Genomic DNA, 23,075 nt, shown 5'->3' with positions numbered 1-23,075 from the left:
CATGTTATGATTTATACAGTTATCCCCCACGACCTCCGTGTTATGATTTATACAGTTATCCCCCACGACCTCCGAGTTATGATTTATACAGTTATCCCGCACGACCGCCATGTTATGATTTATACAGTTATCCCCAACGACCCCCATGTTATCATTTATACAGTTATCCCGCACGACCCCCATGTTATGATTAATACAGTTATCCTCCGCGACCCCCATGTTATGATTTATACAGTTATCTCCCACGACCCCCATGTTATGATTTATACAGTTATTCTGCACGACCCCCATGTTATGATTTATACAGTTATTCTGCACGACCCCCATGTTATGATTTATACAGTTATCCCCCACCACCCCCATGTTATGATTTATACAGTTATCCCGTACGACCCCCATGTTATGATTTATACAGTTATTCTGCACGACCCCCATGTTATGATTTATACAGTTATTCTGCACGACCCCCATGTTATGATTTATACAGTTATCCTCCATGACCCCCATGTAATGATTTATACAGTTATCCTCCATGACCCTCATGTAATGATTTATACAGTTATCCCCCACGACCCCCCTGTTATGATTTATACAGTTATCCCCCACCACCCCCATGTTATGATTTATACAGTTATCCCCCACGACCCCCATGTGATGATTTATACAGTTATCCCGCACGACCCCCATGTAATGATTTATACAGTTATTCTGCACGACCCCCATGTTATGATTTATACAGTTATTCTGCACGACCCCCATGTTATGATTTATACAGTTATCCTCCATGACCCCCATGTATTGATTTATACAGTTATCCCCTACGACCCCCATGTTATGATATATACAGTTATCCCCAACGACCCCCATGTTATCATTTATACAGTTATCCCGCACGACCCCCATGTAATGATTTATACAGTTATCCTCCATGACCACCATGTAATGATTTATACAGTTATCCCCCACGACCCCCATGTTATGATTTATACAGTTATCCCGCACGACCCCCATGTAATGATTTATACAGTTATCCTCCATGACCCCCATGTAATGATTTATACAGTTATCCCCCACGACCTCCGTGTGATGATTTATACAGTTATCCACCATGACCCACATGTTATGATTTATACAGTTATCCCCCACGACCCCCATGTAATGATTGAAACAGTTATCCCCCACGACCCCCATGCAATGATTTATACAATGATCCCCCACGACCCCCATGTTATGATTTATACAATGATCCCCCACAACCCCCAAGTAATGATTGATACAATGATCCCCCCCGACCCCCATGTAATGATTTATACAATGATCCACCACCACACCCATGTAATGATTTATACAGTTATCCCCAACGACCTCCGTGTGATGATTTATACAGTTATCCACCATGACCCACATGTTATGATTTATACAGTTATCACCCACGACCCCCATGTTATGATTTATACAATGATCCCCCACCACTCCCATGTAATGATTTATACAGTTATCACCCACGACCCCCATGTTATGATTTATACAGTTATCCTCCATGACCCTCATGTAATGATTTATACAGTTATCCCCAACGACCCCCATGTTATGATTTATACAATTATCCCCCACCACCCCCATGTTATGAATTATACAGTTATTCCCCACGACCCCCATGTTATGATTTATACAGTTATTGTTATGATATATACAGTTATCCCCCACGCCCCCCATGTAATGATTAATACAGTTATCCTCCACGACCCCCATGTTATGATTTATACAATTATCCCCCACCACACCCATGTAATGATTTATACAGTTATCCCCCACGACCCCCATGTAATGATTTATACAATGATCCCCCACCACACCCATGTAATGATTTATACAGTTATCCCGCACGACCCCCATGTAATGATTTATACAGTTATCCCGCACGACCCCTATGTTATGATTTATACAATGATCCCCCACAACCCCCATGTAATGATTTATACAGTTATCCCCCACGACCCCTATGTTATTATTTATACAGTTATCCCCCACGACCCCTATGTTATGATTTATACAGTTATCCCGCACGACCCCTATGTTATGATTTATACGATGATCCCCCACAACCCCCATGTAATGATTTATACAGTTATCCCCCTCGACCCCTATGTTATTATTTATACAGTTATCCCGCACGACCCCTATGTTATGATTTATACAATGATCCCCCACGACCCCCATGTAATGATTTATACAATGATCCCCCACAACCCCCATGTAATGATTTATACAGTTATCCCCCACCACCCCCATGTAATGATTGATACAATGATCCCCCACGACCCCCATTTTATGATCAATACATCGACTATTATATGTCAGTTAAATATAAAATATAATAAACCTGAACGCCAAACATTTGATTATGTTTTTGTACCGTTTTACAGTTTAGTCACTTAGGGATAAACGACAATTAAATGAACGCTCACAAAAGGAACAATCATGTTCAACATATAAAAAAATCCTAAATGGAAACAAATTGGTTGCAAAACAAAACATATCTTTTATTACAGATTTATTTAATGTTAAAAGATCATAAACTATCGGCACAGAAATTGTTTCCAACTATTGTCTAATAGCTGTTACATGATATATATTTTCATGTGTAATGTTTCATTGTTTTATGACCAATTCAATTTGTAAAAGGACAACCTTCTCACTGCGGTCACCTGTAATTACTACGCATGAACCAACACTGGTTTGAATTTCCCCCCTGTTGATACCCGTATATAATGTGCTATGTCATGTTAGAAATCAGTTTTAGACAGTTATGATAACTATTACGATTTTATTCTTAATGGACCATCAAAACAGAAGGTCATTAGGGCCAATAGAGATGTTTACTTCTTTGAAATTAGATTAAGATTTGTTGTTTTATTGATGTTTTGTCGTGTTGGCGGTAGGCCATACAAATCTAACAGCACTGTAAATGAATCGTGACATGCTATGCATCGAGACAGGCAGGGAAGATATCGTCACTGCGGTTTGGCCTAAAGCTAGGAAACCATGCACAGATTTAATATTTCACAGCAGTGAAACTGCTTGTGCTATGGGAGTAGTCGACTGGACAAGGGACACACTGTTTTAAATATCAAATATATGCGTATTCATAGCGTACAAATTTGCAAACACCTCGGCCGAATCCCCAGAAGGATGGTCATAGTAAAATGTCAAGGAGAAATTTATAAATATTTTATCGTCACAGCGTTGCTGTTATAAATTGTGGATAGACTCTGAAACCGTTGTGTAACTTTTATGCGATTTTAAACTCGTAATGTGTTACGTGTATATGTGAAATCTAGTCAAGGCATACTTAAATGTAATCAGGTCGTGTATGAAGACACCCAATGTCCAATGTTATGCCCCTGGGTTGCTTTGATGTGTTATACAGGAATCTGAACTTGGTTGTTGCAAGGACATTCAATCACTAACAAACAACAGTGGTAGTCTCAAGTTCCCTAGGACCCAGTCATCCATTACTGCTTCTCGACAAGACGACCTGGGTGCACCAAACAGATAGCAATATGACAACAAATAACCACAGGGCGGACAAAACTCCACAAAGATATATATTGTGAAGTGATGTGTGTAATGTTTTGTTTTAATCTTATTGGGATTGAATGGATTTGTTTTCATGTATATTGCGGCAATGAATAGCAGTAGCTGACCTTCATAAGTATCGGACAGATAATCAATTTTTAAAATTTCAAATTGAAATAAATAAACAATAGTACAATAGTGCATCATTTATGATTTTTATGATGTTTATTATTATTTCTCGCAACTACGTTATTTCGTAGAAGGGGAGATAACTCTTCTCAGAAACGGTACTATATGGGTAGTGATATGTTGTCATTGTGTGTGAAATCAGCTGACTGGTTGCACGAGAATCGTTGTATTCAAAATGCATTCATGGTCTAATAGCAGTGGTTTTTAGTTGTTAGACTCATGTACAGAACACCCATAAAGAATGTAAATGAATTAATAGCCAAGTTATAGCATACTTACCATGTTCATTTGCTTATCGATGATTACAAACAGACACGTACCAATGACATACAAAACACAAATGAACCCTACAAAACTAGCATCACATATATAGTTTTGGTTTTATTTTGTTTAACGTCCTATTTACAGCTAGAGGCTCATTTAAGGACGTGTTTCTATGCGTTGTGTATGCGTGCAAGTATGTATGTCAATTTTCTGCATGGAGGTTTCCATATTAGCAGCCTCTTCCGATCATGCAGTGGGTAGCAGCAGGTTCACAATGTATATTCTTATCTCGATTCAAGACCTGAAGGAGTGGCAAGACGTTGATCCTGCATCTTGGCAAGAACTCTAAAAATAATTGACCTTGCGGAGAGCAACACGTGCCCAGTTGATGCTGAACGAGTATTTGATTTGATAGGGATTAATATCCCATTAACAGCTATGGTCATTTTAGAACGTGTATGTAGTGTATGCGTGCTGGAGGCAGTATACTGGTCTTGTGTAGTTGCCCCCTTACGACAACGCGGATCTGATGACGACTATATAATGCTACCTAACGGAAACGTCACTATAACTGTTGCTAATGACATGACGTTAAATACTATACAATCAAGCAACCTAAATGAAATATCATGCCGAATGCAATCAACGCAGATTTGGTTTTATTTTGTTTAACATCCTATTAAAAGCTAAGGACGTGGCTCCATGTGTGTTGTGTAAGCGTGCATGTGTGTATTAGTGCCGGAGGGAGTGTATTTGCCTTTCTCTGATAGCGCGGTTCTGGTGCTGACATTAAAATGCTATATCACTAAAAAAAACTAGGTGCGGGAACCGTAGCTTCTATGTCCTTTTTTTTTTTTATTGTTATCGGACCATGGTATTGTGTATGTGGAAATGTGTGTATGTGTGCTGCACAATATTCCGCTCGGTCACATACTGACATTGGATAATCTGACAGACTTCAGTAAGGTTGTTAAATGTAGACCCTATATCTTACGGGAAAAAATATTTACAAATATTAATAACGTGTAATTACCGGGCAAAAACCTTGCTTCAAACCAGGTGACCATTTGTGGTTAATTTCGGGAGTTATCTCCCTTTAACTGTTGACCGATATCGTGGAATCCCTGACTATTGAACAGAACACATGCATGTGAGTGATATACGTCCTCACTAGTTTTTTTTAGCATAGAGCTGTCATCAAATCCCGTGTAGAGACGGTGTGAGGCTCGCTACATCCAGTGTCAGCAAGTGTCAAACTGACGCTTTTGTTGATTGTTTTGACAGTTTTTCTTAGAAAGTTCGCCCTTGCTTGTCCGTCCCTTCTCCTCTCCGCGAGTGGAAAACGTGGGACAATTTCTTAATAGTTTACTATCTAGCTAACTATGCCTACTCCGACAGTTGGGCTAGGCGTTAGGGGCAGTTTCCTGGTGAACCCAGGATCAGGGTGCCAATCGATCAGGACCCCAAAAAGGTGGGGCGGGGTCTTCACCTTATTCCGTTCCCGCAGCAACTATGGGAGTCTGTTGTTTAGGTAGCGACGGACCAGATTACGGTTCTAACTGCAGCTTTACAAGTGGCTGTATTTTAGGGCGGTAGCCGGCCCCTCATCATACACTGAAAAGGAGGCCCTCGAATATTTTGAGAGGATGCCAGGGGCGTCGTCGTTAGCAGTACACTGGCATTGCTTCACTGAATCCGTGGAAGATTCACGGGCTTGGCGGCAACAGCTGCTGCCAAAAAAGTATGTCGGGCCTTGGCAAGATGCATCTCCAGCGTTCTTCAACAGCTAGAGTCATTTAAGGACGTGCCTCTATGTCCTTTGTATATGCGTGCGTGTGTATGTGTGCGTGTTTATGTGTTGGTGGTATGGCCTCCTTGTGATAGTACGGATCTGATTCCGAATTTATAATGCTATTTCACTGAAATACCAGGCCAAATGCACCCATCACAGCATTCCGTTCGGTCACATTATACTGACAACGGGTGAACCAATTGCTGCCTTTAAACCTAAATACTGAACAGTAAACAAATAATAGCAAATCCATTTTTAAGGACTTTGGTATTTCCCGGGCTGGGAACAGAACCAATTGCCTTCCTCACCTGGGCAAAAGCTCAACATTGAAGCAAAAAGTGAGGTGTTGCCAAGCAGGGCGCTAGGAACTAAAAGGTAGATAGAAGAAGAGAGATGTATAAACATCCCAAATATTGCAATGGGTACAGCAGATTTATTTTGGACGCTTTTGTGTCCCCAAGTAGAGTGCACAAAAGCAAATCCCCAATTCTGCAGGGGTTTCCTCATTCGTCGCCTCTTACGATATACGCTTGTTGTTACCCACGACATGGTCAGAGACGGCTAGTGTTAAAGCCCCCTGCAGATTTGGGGATTTGCATTTGTGTTGTCTGCGTGTAATAAATTGAACTTAAATTGTCATTGTCACCAGTTGTCTGTCTATCTATCTATATTATTTGTTAACACTGAAATGTGCAACTCTAATACCCGATGTGTTAACCGATTATAAATAAATGTATTTTCTCTGCGTAGAAAAAGATTATTTAACGCTCCATTTTAGGTACAGTAGAACGCAGAGAGAAGTTGGACTGCGACTTCGCATAAACCTACAACACACATGCCTGCACGGTACGCAAGAAAGATCAGGGCTTTTTTAATACTGTTTCTGTGCAATTAGATGTTTTATTTTTACAACCAATTGATGCTGTTGGTATAGTTTTACTTATCTAACAGCTGTTTTTCTATTGATATATTGTTTTAAAGTATTCATTTTTATAAATGGCTGTTAATAAAGCATCAACACACGGAAATACTACACTATATCAACTTCTAAATAAACGTACCAATTACAATTTTGACGACCATATTGATCACTTAAAAGAAATTTCTATGCGAGATTGTTGTCTTAACCAAAAAACTACTTTTTTATTGCCCCGTTTTCCATTCAAAAGAAGAATTCTCCTAAACGTGCTTTATTTCAAACTATAACCGTTTTAATTTTTCTCAATATATAGTTGTTAAATGTGTCATATGTTGTAAATGCTGAAACTCTGAAAATTTCAATTGTGAAAAATTAGAGTGTAAAACCGCATATTCTCGTTCATCTTTAAAGATATTTTAACTGTCATTAATTTACAATTGCATTGCTACAATAGTTTCTCTATTTTAGGAATATTTCACACTCCTCTTTTTTGTTAATGGCGTAAAATGAACCTTTCTGAATGCATTATAGCAGGCATAGGCCTCAACGATAGATACGTTAAATATGTAGTTTCTTCATTGTTCCTTTATTTTTCTGTCTATCTACAATCTGCGATATAAGCCGAGGTCTTTGTGTTCTGTAGTGCCATCTGATGGATACATTACGATGTCAAATTCACCTAATACCATGAATGAGCTAGCAGCGTTTTATTATAAATATGTTCATAAAATAGCATCTGGTGAATATGATTTACCACGGCTATAAATACGGTTATCGTTCGATGGTGCTGCGCAAGTTAAACGGGAGATTTCATTACAACAAAATGTAAGAAACAGTCATTTGAAAGTTAGAAATATTTACATAAAAATGTAACGTTGTACATTGAATGTTTGGTTTAGTTTGGTTTGGTTTCAGATTGTTTAACGTTCTATCAACAACTGAGGCCATTTAGGGACGTTCCTACATGTGTGTTGTGTAAGCGTGCATGTGTTTGTGTATGCCGAAAACAGGGTATATTGGTGTACGGAATGTTGTTAGACCATGGAAGTCCCGTCGTCTTCAATTTTGTTTACTTGTATGATGCTGCCTCCGTCACACAGGAATGCATTACATATACGAAGACAAGTCATTATATGACCTAGGATACTAGTAGGAAGCTTAACCACAATAACCAAACCAACACATGAATAAAGACATGATCATATTGAAGAAGAAAACACAGATTGACGTGCACTAAGATCCGTCTTGGATTTCGCAAGGATAAGTGTGTGATGCTATTACGTCCTTCCGTCCGTTTAAAAATTCTTGTGAGCGCAAGTTGTCCTATAGCCTTTGACCTTATGCTGTGACACTTAGTATATGTCACGGGTACCATGTGAAGGTTCGCACATTATAAAATGAGGAAAACGGGTCACATTTTATATGTGTTATGGTTTTTCCATTTTAGATTTCTACCGTGGAGTAACACTTCCTTGAAATGAAGTTTGTGACTGCAGTCTGTCCGACAGGATTAAATCAAACTGTTAATATCACATATGCTTACCTCTACATTGCAAAATATCCTTTTTCCCGAATAACCACCATTCCTCATTTTTTGCGGCCGTATAGTGCTCCGCTTCCTGTGCCCTTATTTTAATCTCTAATATAAGACGACTTTGTTTTGAATGGGGTTTAACGTCCCTGCAAAAGCTAAGGTCACATGAGAACGCGTGCGTGCCACTGCCGAAAAAGAAATGAGAAATATGAAACATATACAAGTTGTATGCAGGGAAGTTTTTATTTTCAATCTCCAAAAAATGACACGTCACCACCGTTTCGCCTTAAATCTTCAATCATGATCATATGTGTTGTAGATATGCATGTTCACAATCACTTGATAATTGCAGAGCAGTGAGGCTACTTCATAAATTATATTAATATTTTTTCAAAATCTATTCATCTTTCATTTTTTCCAGGAGATAATTACGGTTCCTCCATCTCCCAAGGAAGCGCTTTCCCACTTGGTTCTTACGTTCAGCTTCCAGCTTAGATAGAATGTAATTCCTGTTCATCCATCTGCCAAAGAAGCGTTTCCCAACAGGCACATCATCTTTATTAAGTTCTCGTTGACGGAGTTTCCAGTTTAGGTTTCTCCAGCGTCCAAGAAATCGCTTCCCAACTCCTGGTTCCTCAACGGTCACATATCTCGGATCATCGAATTGCTGTACTTCATACTGATGCTCTAGATCATCAATTCCGTCATCGTCGTTGATATCCAAAAATAATTCACTGGGAATTTCTTCTGTATTTAAACTATCGAAGTCTCCACTCGTAATGTGTTTTCTACCGCCGTCGGAAACTTGCTTACCAGGAAGCGCCATGACGTCATAAAAAAAAATCAGGAAGCACATGCTCATCTGCAAATAAAACATGACAAATATTACTTTAGACCAAGTAAGACGAAACATAGTACCGGGTTCGGAAATTTCAAGAGTTCCGTAGGCGTTACAATTTTTTCATTCAGGTTTTTCGTAGGCTATGCTACTTTTCCGACGTCGTCAGCGCTATGTTATTTGCATTCAGCTCAATCCTCCATATGTAGTATACATCGATGCACGATGCAGACTATACCTTGACCAAAAGAAATTTACAATTTGCTTATCAACGTTTAGCTCTTTTCATTTCCACATTAACGTTAAGGTAATAGGATTGTGTCAGCATTTCTCAGCCACAAAAAAATATAGGTTGTCAAAATTTTAAGGATATAAATGGAAATTTATGTAAAAAGGAGAGAATTTGGGAAAAAACCCCGAAAGACACATTTTTTGGGCAAAATAATGTCAATAAAAATGATACTGACATAGATTAGTATTGCATGAATGTATATCAATTTAATAAATGCTGAAATTGTGTAAAATAATTATCTAAAATCGATTAAAAATTGCCTTTTTATAATAAAACCATATGCACATAGTTACTGCATGTAAGAGTTATCTTTCTTGAAAACCTTCACAGTAGTGAAATAGGTAGCCGGTTTCCTGAAGTACAGAAAAATGGACACATGTGACTGGTTGATAAAAAAACACCTTAATTAATGCCTGGATTGCTTTGAAATACTATTAGAATATGTGGAAATTGTGATACTGTATACCTACATTGGATTTTCAACTAGGGATGTACTTCCTATTTCCGTTTATCAATACACTCCTATAACCTTAATCAATTTTTTATGCTTTATAGCATGATTGCTATTTGACATCTTAATCTTTGGTTTCACCCACATTGAGGTCCAAGGGACTTAAATGGCTCACCGGGTTATTTTGGAAGTCTGTTTTAATTATTCCCTTATCAGTTAAAAAGACGCTAAGCCTTATAATTATAAACCAAACCACCCATTTCAAAGAGGCGATCGGTTCCTACAAATTCATTGTAATGACAGTTTTTGAAACTGATCGTCCTGTCGAATCTGTTTTGTCGGTTTTGATTTCAAATACCCTTTAACGCAGGGTCATTCTTAGTTTTCAGAGGAAACATATGTGTAAAAAAGCGTTTTAAATTTACTCAAGTGGTTTACGTAATAGCACGTGTGTGTTTGTCATTCCCTTGGGAAGAAATTCTGGTTTATCAACAAAATTACGACAGATGATATTTCGACATTTAAGATGTCTTCCTAGGCATCCGTCCTTATATTAATTTGGATGTTGCAAGGACGTCAAATCCAAAACAAACAAAGCCTGAATTAGAAAATATTATGTCCTGAAATGATAACTTGGTGTAATTGTTAAGTTTGGAGCCATTCAAAGTTCAGACATAATCCTTGAAGAGATGTACAATTAGTACACACCTTTAGAATAATCTACAAAACGGTAGGGGAAGAGGGATTGAAGAAACAATAGATTCAGAAATGCACAGTGAAAATCACAAAAAAGAAACGTTTAACAGGATAAACAAAATATTTGATAAAGCATTTAATTGTATGAATAAGAGTGTTTTTACTATACGCAAATCCTATTTTGACACCCTACATAGCTAAATATAGTGCTAAATTAGTAACAGTACAAAGTCAGGCAACAAGAAGCCAACTAGGAATGAATCCCTAAACCTATTGATAGCGTCTATGGAAAAAAATACCAACACTGTCGCAAGCAGTGTATATGAAAATAAAACTATCAGTTTCGACAACTTTGGAAAAATGTGTAAACACGGCATAGCAACTGGAGTAACTCAAATCTCACAACAACCCTAGGACGTCAGTTAGAAGCAAACATTTCATTATAAAACTGAAAAATTGTTTCGCTAAGAATAAACATATTTTTAATCAAACAAGGCATAGCGTGTCAAAATGAAGTTTGTCAATTATACTATAGTGCTACGGTTACGGAAAAATGAACTTTAATCTTACTTGTTTCTTCAAGCTTTGTGACCTTAGCTATTGATAGGTACTTAACCCTATAAAACCAAAACCAAAACCAAACCATTGTTCAAGCTTACGTTGTAACAGCCTCGGGACACAAGGAGGTCATTTTTGGCCTATAGCGTTTAAAAGAAACTAAAAAAGACATTACATCAAAAACAACTTAAAGGTTAAAATTGGTAAAGAGTTAATGTAAAAAATGTACGGGAATTGTGAACGCTTTTTCTATTATAGACGCATAATTCCAGTATGTACTTAATGGTGGTCATGTGGACTCTCTCAAAATTATTTCACGTTAGTACATTAAAATAAATATTACGAACCTGATTTACATGATCATAAAATGTTAAACAGTGAATGAAGTATCGCAAGCGAAACAAGGAAGTTGGTCTTCACCTTTAAATAAGAGCGGATGAGTAATTTATGCATATCCGGTTCTGATTCTGGCCAGAACTATATCCTCTTTTCTATTGTTCATATGATAATTACACCGGTTACTTAATAGATAATAAAGGAGAGAAATTAATCTTCCTGCACTGGAGACTAGCTATAAATACCATTGAATACAGGGTGGCCTGAGAAAGCCAAAAGTTCAGGGCACAAAGCCAAATCCGAAACATGCAGATGGCTCCTACATAAGTTTGCTCTAAAGTATGCAGTAGGTAACAGCAGGTATATATTTTCTTGCAGGGATGCCACTTTGACGATTGTTCAACACGGCCAAAAGAAAAGAATTATTTAAAACAAACATAAATGACACCACGTGGCGAATCCATATTAGCGACATAGAAAGTAATGTTGATTTTGAAGTTCGTTTCAAACTAAATTGCTTCGATAAATTATATATTGTAAGTAAGTAGAGAATACCCCTTTGACACTTATTTACGAAAATCCTTACCATAAATACACAATATAGCTTATGAATGGTCGAACCAGACTCTGTAATTTCTTGAAGGTCACCATCTATGACAAAACTAATTCCAAAGAAATACCGATCGGTAGTCATCATATAGAAGTAATTGGATAACCTGACGGAATGATACGATATTGGCCTTCTCATCTCCAGGGGACGTGACTATTTCATCATACAATGAACGGCACCGGCTTCAATTTCTCCCTAATGAAATGCATTTCTATCTGCTGCAACGGTGTAGGATTACCATTAACACGAGCAAAATGGTTAGTTACATTTCTAATGCAATTGTATTATTGTTGCCTGTATGTATCGCGGACTGTGTGTTCCTGCCATTTTTGCACAGATACAATGCTATGGTTTCGGTAAAATCCTATTTCCGTTTTATCCTGTACTTAGGAGTATTTTCCTATATTGAATTAGCTTCTTGGAAATGATCCAAAATTCCTTAAAAAAAGTAAGATGTTTTGATATGAAGTTTTGTTCCAACATCCTTCGATGTTTTGAAAAAAATAAATCAAATGTTAACACGGCTTTATATGCAAATTTCTAGTTCTCGCGTGTTCTGATTATGTGCAAGATGATCATTTCCCTAATGTCTGTTGTTAAACCTCTGGTGTATTTAACTGTGTTGCACCAGATTGTAAAAGCCTCTGCTTACATACTTACATTTTAATAAAACACGAACCCGAACATGATGTACGCATCCGCGATGAATAGAACGGTGGTGCTGATTGTTCACTACGTGTAACAGTTGCACTTCGCAAGTACATCCATAAAGCAATTAAAAATGAAGTTTTTGGTGTAATATAGCACCATAGACATCCGTAATAATATTCCCAATATTTATTTGGTAATAGGTTCGACTGATATTACCCCTTATCAAGATCGTAAAAAGATTTGATTTCGGAGGGAGAAATACATTAAAATATTCTATTGACGATTCATACGGTGAACGGTAATGGAATCTTTGAAATAAATCTATCGTTGTTTCTGCTATATTTATATTTATCATTTTCATTTTTTTTCTGACCTACAACCACTTCTGGTAACCACAGATTTAAGATAAAAAGGTGAGCGATACTCTGCTATATGTCATATATCTGTACTTAAACCTGAATATTAAAGCACATTAACCTCGCGATGGATGCAATTTCTTTGATCTAGGGCGAAATATGTGCGAGATGTGATGGATACTCCATTGGGAAACTAGGGTTTTACATAAATGCTTTCTTACTTCATTTTTCTAATACTTATTTGGAGACAATACAACCTATTAACAGCCGAAGTCATTTATGGACGTGCCTCCGTGTATGTTGTGAATGCGTGCATGCGTGCATGTAGTCTTTACGTTTTCAAATGATAAAAAACACCAGCTCGTCAAATCTTAAGGTCGGTATTTCGAATAACCAATGGATTACTTTCCATTTCAGCAAAAAAGTTATTTGTCTACATGGCACATTGCATTATACCCGTATTGTCTAAATCAGAAAGGTAGAGGGCGCCGTAAGCGAAATTGTCATTTGTGCTGCCGAATAATGCGACTTTATTTTTTTATTGCATTCAATAAATTATTGAGGTGATACTTTTTAACATGGGCAATTGTGTGACGCAGGCTTTTATGCCCTATATTTTGGGCTTGGTTTATTTTTATTTTTTTCCCGCCTTACCTCAGCATTGTCCTGGCTTATAGCAGCACAGTCATATTTTTTTTAACAGGGGAGACAGTCTCTATTACAAATCCTAATAACCTTCAGTCATTCAGTTATTCTTTAAGCTGTAACAATAATTGTAAATGACTATCGGTAGACCACGTGTCATTATACCATTTGAAAATGAACTAACTGGGGTAAGATAAACATGATAAGCAACCATCGCTTGTTAGGGAACTCAATTATGACCCATCCAAAGTCATATTATTTGTTTTTGCTAAACAACACTACAGGTAAAACGTTCACGAAAAGAAAAAGTAAAAAATGCCAAATACATTAGATGCCAATAAAACGATTGACAATTTTGTCGTATAAAACGGAACAAATAAATTGAATTTAATTAAATATAATTGCATTCATCATATGGAAACTGTATCGAACAAATCTTGTAGATTGTATACCAAATTTGTCACGGATATTTTTTAAAGTCGGCGCATTTATAAAATTATCTATAAAAGCATATTGTAGCATGTTGCTAGCGTGTGTAATGTGTGCGGGTACTGAATATATAGCGATCTCCAAGGCAGCAAATTGATTCTAATGTCTTCGGTTTTTCCAGTAGAGAAGGCAAAGGAGAAAGCTGCCTACGCATAATGAAACAATCAAGGTAAAGAAACGCCTATTGAACATATTTTAAGTTGAAGCAGACAGCCAACAAAATGAACATTAACAGCAACATATGACCATTTACAGCACCGTATGACCATTTACAGCATCGTATGACCATTTACAGCACCATATAACAATTTACAGAACCATATGACCATTTCGACAAGTTAGGACTCGTAAAAAGCACTATAGATCAAAATTACAATCCATGTCAAAGTTGTTTAGAAACAAAAATTAAAACAACACTCTTTTTAGATAATAATAATTACAAGTATGGTAATATATCATTCATCACTGCTGATCAAGATAATTTGATGTTTACTACCACAGAGATTTCCATCAAGGTAGTCATCGGAGTCCATGCTTTATGTAAAAATACTTTCATATCGTTTTAGCATGAAGAAAATAGTATCTTCCTTGAAACTATGCATACAAAAATCATTCGTGTGTAAATGGCATCTGATCAAATTGCTTACTGGTAATGTCATACCTAGTTAAATTCTTAACATGCAAACAAGTGATTATACACACCATTAGGTTAATGGCTGGGTTATGATAGCTTATGTATTACACCTTCGTAAGTGGCATTAACTGTGAATAGGATGTTATTTTATTCCTTTTTATTTTATGATTCACCTTACACATGTTAACGAAATGATTCCATGACTAATACTCAAATTAGGTTTTGTTGCTGATATGGAAAGATATGGGTTCTGTCTCCTGAGCAAGAGAAAACAAAATTTCAATTAAATTAGTACCGGATACTTTCTGCTTGATATTCAGATTTAGAGAATTTTACGCAGAGACTGGCTACCATGTTGTTGGTGAAACCTCGCTTTTGGCCGTAGTTGACTTGTTAACGTTCGCCGAATCGGTGTGGGCAATGAGTTCTGTCGCCACACGGGGATATGCCCAAGTCCTTAAATTTGTTAGTTGTTATTCCTTGCTTAACATCAAGCGTTTAGGTAATCGCAAAAACTGGTTTACTTATTGTCAGTATAATGCACGCACATATTAGACGCAAACATGGAGCCACGTCATTAAATGATGTCAAATGTTAATAGGACATTAAACCGGATGAAACCAAACCAAGTCAACAGTTTGTGAGTGTCAAGGTTATCAAGTGTCCTCTTGATGACTCTTTAAAATGGCCTCATTTTCCCTAACCTGCAAAAGGAACGTTCGGCTTCTACTAAATTATTGTTATTGTTAGGCGTTACATTTTGTATGCTATTTTAGGTTTGGTTTGGTTCAGTTGGTTTGACGTCCTATTGACAGCTAATGTAATTTTGTATAGCCACTTTAATATATAATTTGCTTTCACTTTTTTCATTTTTTTTATGTCATTTCTTTGAAAAGGTCTTTTTACCCTTTTCCGTGTTGGTGGGCCGTTAGGTATGTTATAATATTTACATTTCTACTGAACTTGGACTCAATATACCTACTTATCATTTTAAAGGTTATTTTTCAATGAACTTTTCAGTTGGCGTATGAATACATCAGCATATTATCAACCTGATCACTCTGTTATTCCGCGGAGCGCGGGAAGTAGTTCCATTCTTAGATTGTTTTAATTTTATTTATTTTTTGTCAGAAGTATTCAATTGATTTCAAAATATAATTTACATCTTAATTTGCTTAATCATTTTACCAGGACGACGTCTCAAAGTGAGTTATGACGTCATAAGTTTTGATACCTTCCGTGGTGTTAGACTTGCACAAGACCGATATTTTAGAAATTATCCAAACAAGTATCAATATCACTCTGAATGTAAATATAAGGATAGAATCCTATTTTGTTGAGGTTTATGGGGTATAAACCTCAATGGGTCTTGAGACAAATTCAAAATGAACTTCGCAGTTCATAAAATTTGTCTCAAGACCCATTGAGGTTTATACCCCATAAACCTCAACAAAACAGAATTCAATCCTTAAATAATAACAACAAGATTAGGACGTTGATGACAGACGATGTCCGTATATTTTTTTTTTATATTAAAATTATTTCAAATTGTTCAAAATGATATGGGATTTAGTCCCATTTCATATACGAATGTTCATTATCCAGCCTTTTGGTGATGTTATAATTGAAAGATAATACACACTTCGTAACTAATACGAAGATGAAAATTAACCTACTTAATAAAATAAAAAAACTACCTGCTGTTTAACCTTTAGTAACAACCTATTCGTCGATATTAGGTTCACTTACAATGTGAGCCAGATATGCTTTAACTTTGTTGCACTAAATCGTTGACCCGCCAATATTACACAGCGAAAAAAATAATATTCGAACACAGAGATTAACTGACTTTTCTACACTGTTCCCTGCGACATCTATTCATGCGTCTTTCAACTTGTTTAACTAAATTTAAGATCGCAAAACGCAATTTCCCCCCCCTGTAGTTTACTATTTATCCATTGTTCTTAACTTTAAACTTAAATACGCAAATAGCCGTATGACACGTAAATAAACAGATCGTATACTTACAAGAACGTTGGTGATCCCGTTTCGATGCCGGACGTTCATCTCCAATGTTTTAGCAGTTAACTGTCTTAACAAAAGTCTTGTTGTGACGTGCAAGGTAGGACTTATTCCGTAGTTATCATGGAAGTTGCTGTCCCTTAAGTCGATACGATATCAGCACAGTGGCGGCATCTCCCAATTTTCTTATACTGTTGTATTGATTTGTTAGCAAACCTATCACTAATATCACTTTGCGTGTACGCGCCCGCTCCTGACAATTATCCCTTTAGCTTTACAATCGTAAGCCCCAAGAACGGTGCAATTATCCTTAGTAGTTACATATAACACTTAAACTACATTTTCACTTAATTCACCTTAATCGTTATTCATTCTTTCAACGAAACATTCAACAAAATGCATTTATAATCAGAAGTTAAAAATATTCACATAAAAGACGAGTTTTCAAGTATTAATATGCATCTTATTTTATTGAAAATGTATCCTAATTTGGACCTAGTGGAAGAAAAAAGTTAATCTCAGGCTAGAAAGGAAATGGGTTCTGATCCTATGCAAGGACATAGCAAAGTCCTTTAAAATGGTAGTTGTGATTCCCTGCATAATTGAAATGGCATCAACTGGTTCACCCGTTGTCTTTATAATTGTGACCGGACGAAATACTGTGCTAGGTGCCTTTGGCATGGTATTTCAGTGAAATAACACATTCACGATTACACAACACACATGGGAGCACGTCCATATAAATTATCCTAGCTGTAAATAGATCGTTTAACAAATTAGAACCAACCCTATCCTGACATTATCTTTTAAACTTCTTTTCTATCTTTTTTTATATTTTGGTATAAAAAGGGCCCGGAGAGGAATTGTAGGAGGTTTGGTAATGTTTAAAAACATATCTGTGAATGTTTCTGTATGCCTCACAAAGCTTATTGATGACAATGATTGAAAATAGTGCAATGATTCTCTGACCCAGGGATGGGCATTTGGTAGCGGGGGAAATATTCCCCTTTTAGATTTACAGTTTTGGAATATGAACTGTTTCATATGGGTTAACAATTTGATAGGTTTTATACGGGATAGGGAGAATGTTGATAGCATATATATAAAGGATATCTGGTTTGATTTGGTATGGTTATATTTTGTTAAACATCCTATATATAACTAAAAAGGGTCATTTAAGGACGTGACTTCATGTATGTTGTGTATTTGTGCATGGGTGTATGTGTGCCGGAGACGGAAATATGTTGATGTATTAGCTTCCGGTAATTAAAGAATCGGCATACTTTTAATGTTGTTTAAAAAGTAGAATCCATACCTTTTATGCAGGAAACACATTTTATTCATGACAGACGAGCGTAAATTGTTCCATCCCTGTATTACTGTAGTGACTGAATGACATCAGCGAACCGATTCACTCTATTTATGGGGTTGGTGTTTCGAAAAAACATTTTACAGAAGAGAAAAGTTGATGGCATACAAGGTTTGATCAAGAGGTTGACATATCGAGATATTTAGGTAAATTTATCGAGATCACACGGGTTCGGTTTGTTGTAGGGTGACACTTGATATTTTTTGTTATTGTTTTGATAGGTTTGGTTCACAAAGGTTCTTAAGGACCCAATGCACTTGCACTCTATATGATGAACATGTAGTACATAATAGAAACCATCATCTTTAAGGGCATTTGTATTGGAAACCCACCGGCAATGGGTTACTAGTATAAGAAAAAAGACGCCCAAATACACACAAAAACGTTTATTTAACATTGTAAATTGTTGTTTCACAATAATTCAAAATACATACAAATGCAGTCCACATTCAAGTAGATATACTCGTCCTACACGAAATATAATAATTAGATATCAGCGATATAATGAAGTTCTTGAGTACTTGCCAGTTCCAACCACATCTTTCTAATAGAAGGACAAGTTGGCATATATATAGCAAAAGTCATCACATCGATTACAAAATATATCAAATTTTCGTTGCATATTCGGTTATAACTTAATATTGACTAAGTTGTCATTTGTCAAGTTATTGCTAAATTGAAGTTTAACTGACGTCAATTGGTTGAAACCCAATATTTTACACGTACGTGATAATAGTAGCCCAAAAATTGTGAACGTGGCATAATTTGGAAGTTCCAACTTGTCAAAAGATTCTCTATTAACTTGCTTTCCAAATAATTACACAGTTTAAAACGTTTTCTTGTTATTATGTTACTATATACAAAATAATATGAATTAATGAACACAGTTGTATACACATTACCAAATATATACTTAAAGCATTGACAAATAGTTCACAGTTTTCATTTCTCATGTTATTACAACACTTAGCGGGTTGATGCCTCCAAGGTCTGTCAGCATCATATGGACATTGACCAGAAGGCCACGTGCCTACGTGCGTGATATATAATCATCAAACATTCATAATTGAGCTATCATTATAGAAAACAGGATATTGACAGATTTAAACAACCTGATTTCACAATGTCTACTTTTAATAGCTGGCATTTATGCTGCAAATTCCTGTCGCTGAAGCTAGATTTGGTAATATTCATGTATCGCATTTATTAACCAAAGCACGCATACATAACATACATGAACACACACACTTAAATATTATAAGGACGTTAACCTTACTAAAACCATATCAAAGCCGCTGTTACCACCAACAATTATCATAGTGCAATTGTTCTAAACCTCCCGCCATTTATTAAAAAGCAGTATTTTTGTATTGCTCCTGTTAACTTTATATTATATTAAGTAAAACGCCTCTATAGAGGCCTTGTACTAGTGAAAGTCGGCACTTCTTAAGCTGAACAGATATATTAAAGAAATAAATATGCGAACCTGCAGGAATGAAGTACGAAGGAAAGAAAATGAAAATACTAGAAGCAGATCAACTGCGGTTTCTTAAGTGCCCCATAAGCAGAAAACAAAGAGGAAAGCACTACATAGTTGCATAACTATTATGTGAAAGTTTCAACGAATTCCGTTGGTTAATTGCTAAAGTGTGGAGCCTCCTTAAGTTGCTTAACAATACATGCATTTCAACCAATTCATGCTATATATTTGACAAGTCTAATATTAATCGTAACACAGCACAATCTATTTACCATAGCGAAATGTTTTTCTTTGACGGTACTGCTTGTCAATAAAGTCATTTTGTTTGTGAGCGTGCATTTTTCGGCGAGATTTTCCATTGTTCCTCATTTTCCTCGGGTGTCGGTTTCTATGATGACGTTTTTTAGCATACTTATTATGCCGTTTAATTAGTTTGCCGTTCAGTTCCTGATGGACATACTCGTAGTCGATTTGTTGTTTGCCAAACGGATGCCAGAAGGAAAATCTCTTCTTTCTCCCATGATGCTCACTGGAAGCTTTCTGTAGATCAATGTGATACGAGTTTTCGTAATCCCAAATATTGGTATCACGTCCTTTGTCGTGAGATGTTCTGGACATTTGTTCATATAGGGTACGTGTTATCGCCGATTCCGGGATAGGTGCATTCGTTGATTGTTCTCCTGAAGCGATTCCAGTTAGTAACAAAGGCAGCAAAATGTCCAGGCGCTCCATATTTCTGTATAAAAGAGTTACTTTGTTAAAAGTGAGAAAATAATGTTTCATACGCCCGTCAAAACATTCAACAAGGCTTAATGTATAGCCTTAACTATATAAATCGAAAAGACAAAATAAGTGGTAATACGAAAACACATTCCCGTATATAAATTTGTAACATTGTTATCAGTTTTGTTTGAATGCCCAAAACAATAATTTTCATATTTGTATTTTCTTAAATGTATACGAATAGAAGTAAAAAAACTCACTAAGTGTACATTGACGTAATTCCTTGCATTATAAAGATAAAACAGATATAGATACAAAAAATGATAATATCAACAAAATTGAAAAAACATGTCGCACCTTACCTTTCTGTTAATCGCAGAACTTGAGGTCGTGTACGACCTCTTCCAAGTCCAAATGTTTTTGTTTGTTTGAATAACCAATACGCACAATATATATATGTCGTCAGATATGTTGATTGGATTCTATTTATCACTGTTTTGTAAACACAGCCATGAACCGGATGTTTCTCATACCTTCGGGATAGGCGTATCTTGAACTCATAAAGGATAGGCAGATTCTTCACTTAATAACAAATTGTGTAACATCAAGTCGCAAAATAATTAGAACCAATTTGTAAACGGCAAACTACACCATCCCTTGAGATCAGGGATTGAAGAAAGATATTGCTGTAACCTTAAATGCTGAACGTTAAGCAGGGACTAACTACTTCCATTTAAAGGACTTTGGTATGTCCTTGCCCAGAGACAGAACCCATTGCCTTCCTAACCTGAGCGAAGGTTCAAAATTAAAGCCAAAAGTGAGGTATTGCCAAGCAAGGCGCTAGGAAATGAAAGACAGATAGAGGAAGATAGAAAAAAAACCAGATCCCGAATATTGCAATGAGTGCAGCAGATTTGTTTTAGTTCACCTGCTTTAATGGCAAGTGAGTCTGTTCCGTGGTGCCGCCCCAGTCGTCCGTCCGTCGTCAAATGTTGAATTCAAATGACTCCTTCTCAAGTAGCTTAAAGACCCAGGATGATGAATTTTGACCAGTAGCATGTAAAAATGAAAGGCATCCAAGTTTGTTCAAATGGATAACCTTGCCCATTTTTTAGGTCACAATAGTGATATATGTTAAAATATTTTAATGACTTCTTCTGAATAACCCAGAGGCCCAGGGTGATGATGATATGTGGCCAGCAATATGCTGAGATGAAGGGCTACTAAGTTTGTTCAAATGAATTACCTTTATCCATATTCATTGTCAAAGGGGTCAAATATGTTTAAAATCTTTTATCGATTTCTTCTGAATAAACAAGATTACAATGCTGGGATAAAGGGCTGCCAAATGTGTTCAAATGAATGACCTTTGCCCATTTACAAGGTCACATGGGTAACTATGTTTAAAACGTTTAAACAACTTCTTTATAACACATATAAATACACCTAAAAACTTGATAATGTCCAGCTTTGTATACTGTATTAACCAGCAAAAATATGTCAGTGTCAATTCACACTTCTAACTACTTGTTCATTTACGTCACTACGGACGTCATGCTCCCGTTCTATCCTCTTGCAAAATAGGAAGATTGTCATGAAAGGAAACCGCAAGCTTAGCATTGAGGATGGTCTTTCTGCTTAAATGAATAAGAATATGTAAAGTATTAATGACCCATTCTATTTATTATTTTCTCTTTCCTTCTCCTTTTGGTGCAGTTATATGGAAGTAATTTGAAGAGATTTGGCGAAATGCCAGGATTTAGGAGATGGAGCAAACAGCTTTCAGATAGCCTAAAAGAGATTGAAGACATGTAGCATTCTTAGAAATTTACCCAAGTTGACTGAAGGTCGACAGAATAAAATAGCAAGTGTTTTAGTGTAAATGATTCCTGACACACTATGCATTGAGACTGGTCTTCACGTTTGAGAAAATAACAGAGGTCAATGTATGAATGACCCATCTCTCTCTGCAGCTAGGATGCCATTTACGAATTTCAGATTAAATTGAATATAAATTGTTATCTTCGCATTGATTCCAATTATTTTGCCATATCTGGTTTGAAATCAGTGAAATGAAGTTCATAATCACAAGGAGGTAGCAAAAGTGCTGCTTTCGCGGCACGATCTGGCTTTCATTATCTGGTGTTACCCCATGGCCGGAAGCTCAGCAAAAAGTAATATGACATTTTAGGTAATGTTATGTAATATTGTTTATGTTTTTCGAATCGAGATAATTTCAAGTTACTTTGCGAATGGTCTGTAGAACAGAGAATCAGAATAGATCACTGACTGCGGTATATCATCGGATTTAGTGTGTTCAAAGGTAAGATAAATAGCATGGTCTGCTGCAGAAAATATTGACGCATCATTGGCCAGCCGGCATCCAACAGTAGCATTTTTCGCTACCGTGGCCGAAGCAACTTCATGATCATCTTTCGAATCGTCAGTATTAAATGATTCACAGTCCTTATATTTGAATTGCAGTTTTGTGAAAGATGAACGAAAAACGTAGATTCGGTGTCAGATTTAGCTGTCTCATAAAGTGAAAGATCAACCTCGGGCGAAACCAGAAGCCACGAATTGTTAACAAATATTGGATTGTGTCGATATTTATTTGATTATTTTTCAGAAGGGATGAAATTGAAACA

The 23,075-nt window shown here is 36.5% G+C and overlaps 2 protein-coding genes across 2 annotated transcripts; both read right to left on the bottom strand.

The window, feature by feature from the left end:
• Window positions 1-8,517: 8,517 nt before the first annotated feature.
• LOC110462724 lies at window positions 8,518-16,985 on the bottom strand. The gene is made up of 2 exons (XM_021516831.1): window positions 16,862-16,985; window positions 8,518-9,139 (listed from the first exon to the last, which is right to left on the bottom strand). Exons 1-2 carry the CDS (start codon window positions 16,898-16,900, stop codon window positions 8,675-8,677), a joined length of 504 nt encoding a protein of 167 aa, XP_021372506.1. The 5' UTR covers window positions 16,901-16,985; the 3' UTR covers window positions 8,518-8,674.
• Window positions 16,986-19,827: 2,842 nt separating this feature from the next.
• On the bottom strand, window positions 19,828-20,827 carry LOC110462786. The gene is made up of 2 exons (XM_021516957.1): window positions 20,790-20,827; window positions 19,828-20,440 (listed from the first exon to the last, which is right to left on the bottom strand). The coding sequence occupies exon 2, from the start codon at window positions 20,434-20,436 to the stop codon at window positions 19,969-19,971; it is 468 nt and encodes a 155-aa protein (XP_021372632.1). The 5' UTR covers window positions 20,437-20,440; window positions 20,790-20,827; the 3' UTR covers window positions 19,828-19,968.
• Window positions 20,828-23,075: the final 2,248 nt, after the last annotated feature.

This window comes from Mizuhopecten yessoensis, unplaced genomic scaffold (assembly GCF_002113885.1).
Source record: "Mizuhopecten yessoensis strain PY_sf001 unplaced genomic scaffold, ASM211388v2 scaffold10829, whole genome shotgun sequence".
NCBI lineage: Eukaryota > Metazoa > Mollusca > Bivalvia > Pectinida > Pectinidae > Mizuhopecten > Mizuhopecten yessoensis.
Note: the sequence above shows the minus strand (reverse complement) of the source record. Positions and strands in the feature narration are given on the sequence as shown.

What these genes read in the sequence shown, in the direction of transcription:
- LOC110462724 (XM_021516831.1), bottom strand. Translation starts at nt 16,900, where the DNA reads ATGAACGTCCGGCATCGAAACGGGATCACCAACGTTCTT. An exon ending in ACGGGATCACCAACGTTCTT is followed by an intron (nt 9,140 to 16,861) that starts GTAAGTATACGA and finishes TTTTATTTGCAG; the next exon opens with ATGAGCATGTGCTTCCTGAT.
- LOC110462786 (XM_021516957.1), bottom strand. Translation starts at nt 20,436, where the DNA reads ATGGAGCGCCTGGACATTTTGCTGCCTTTGTTACTAACTGGAATCGCT.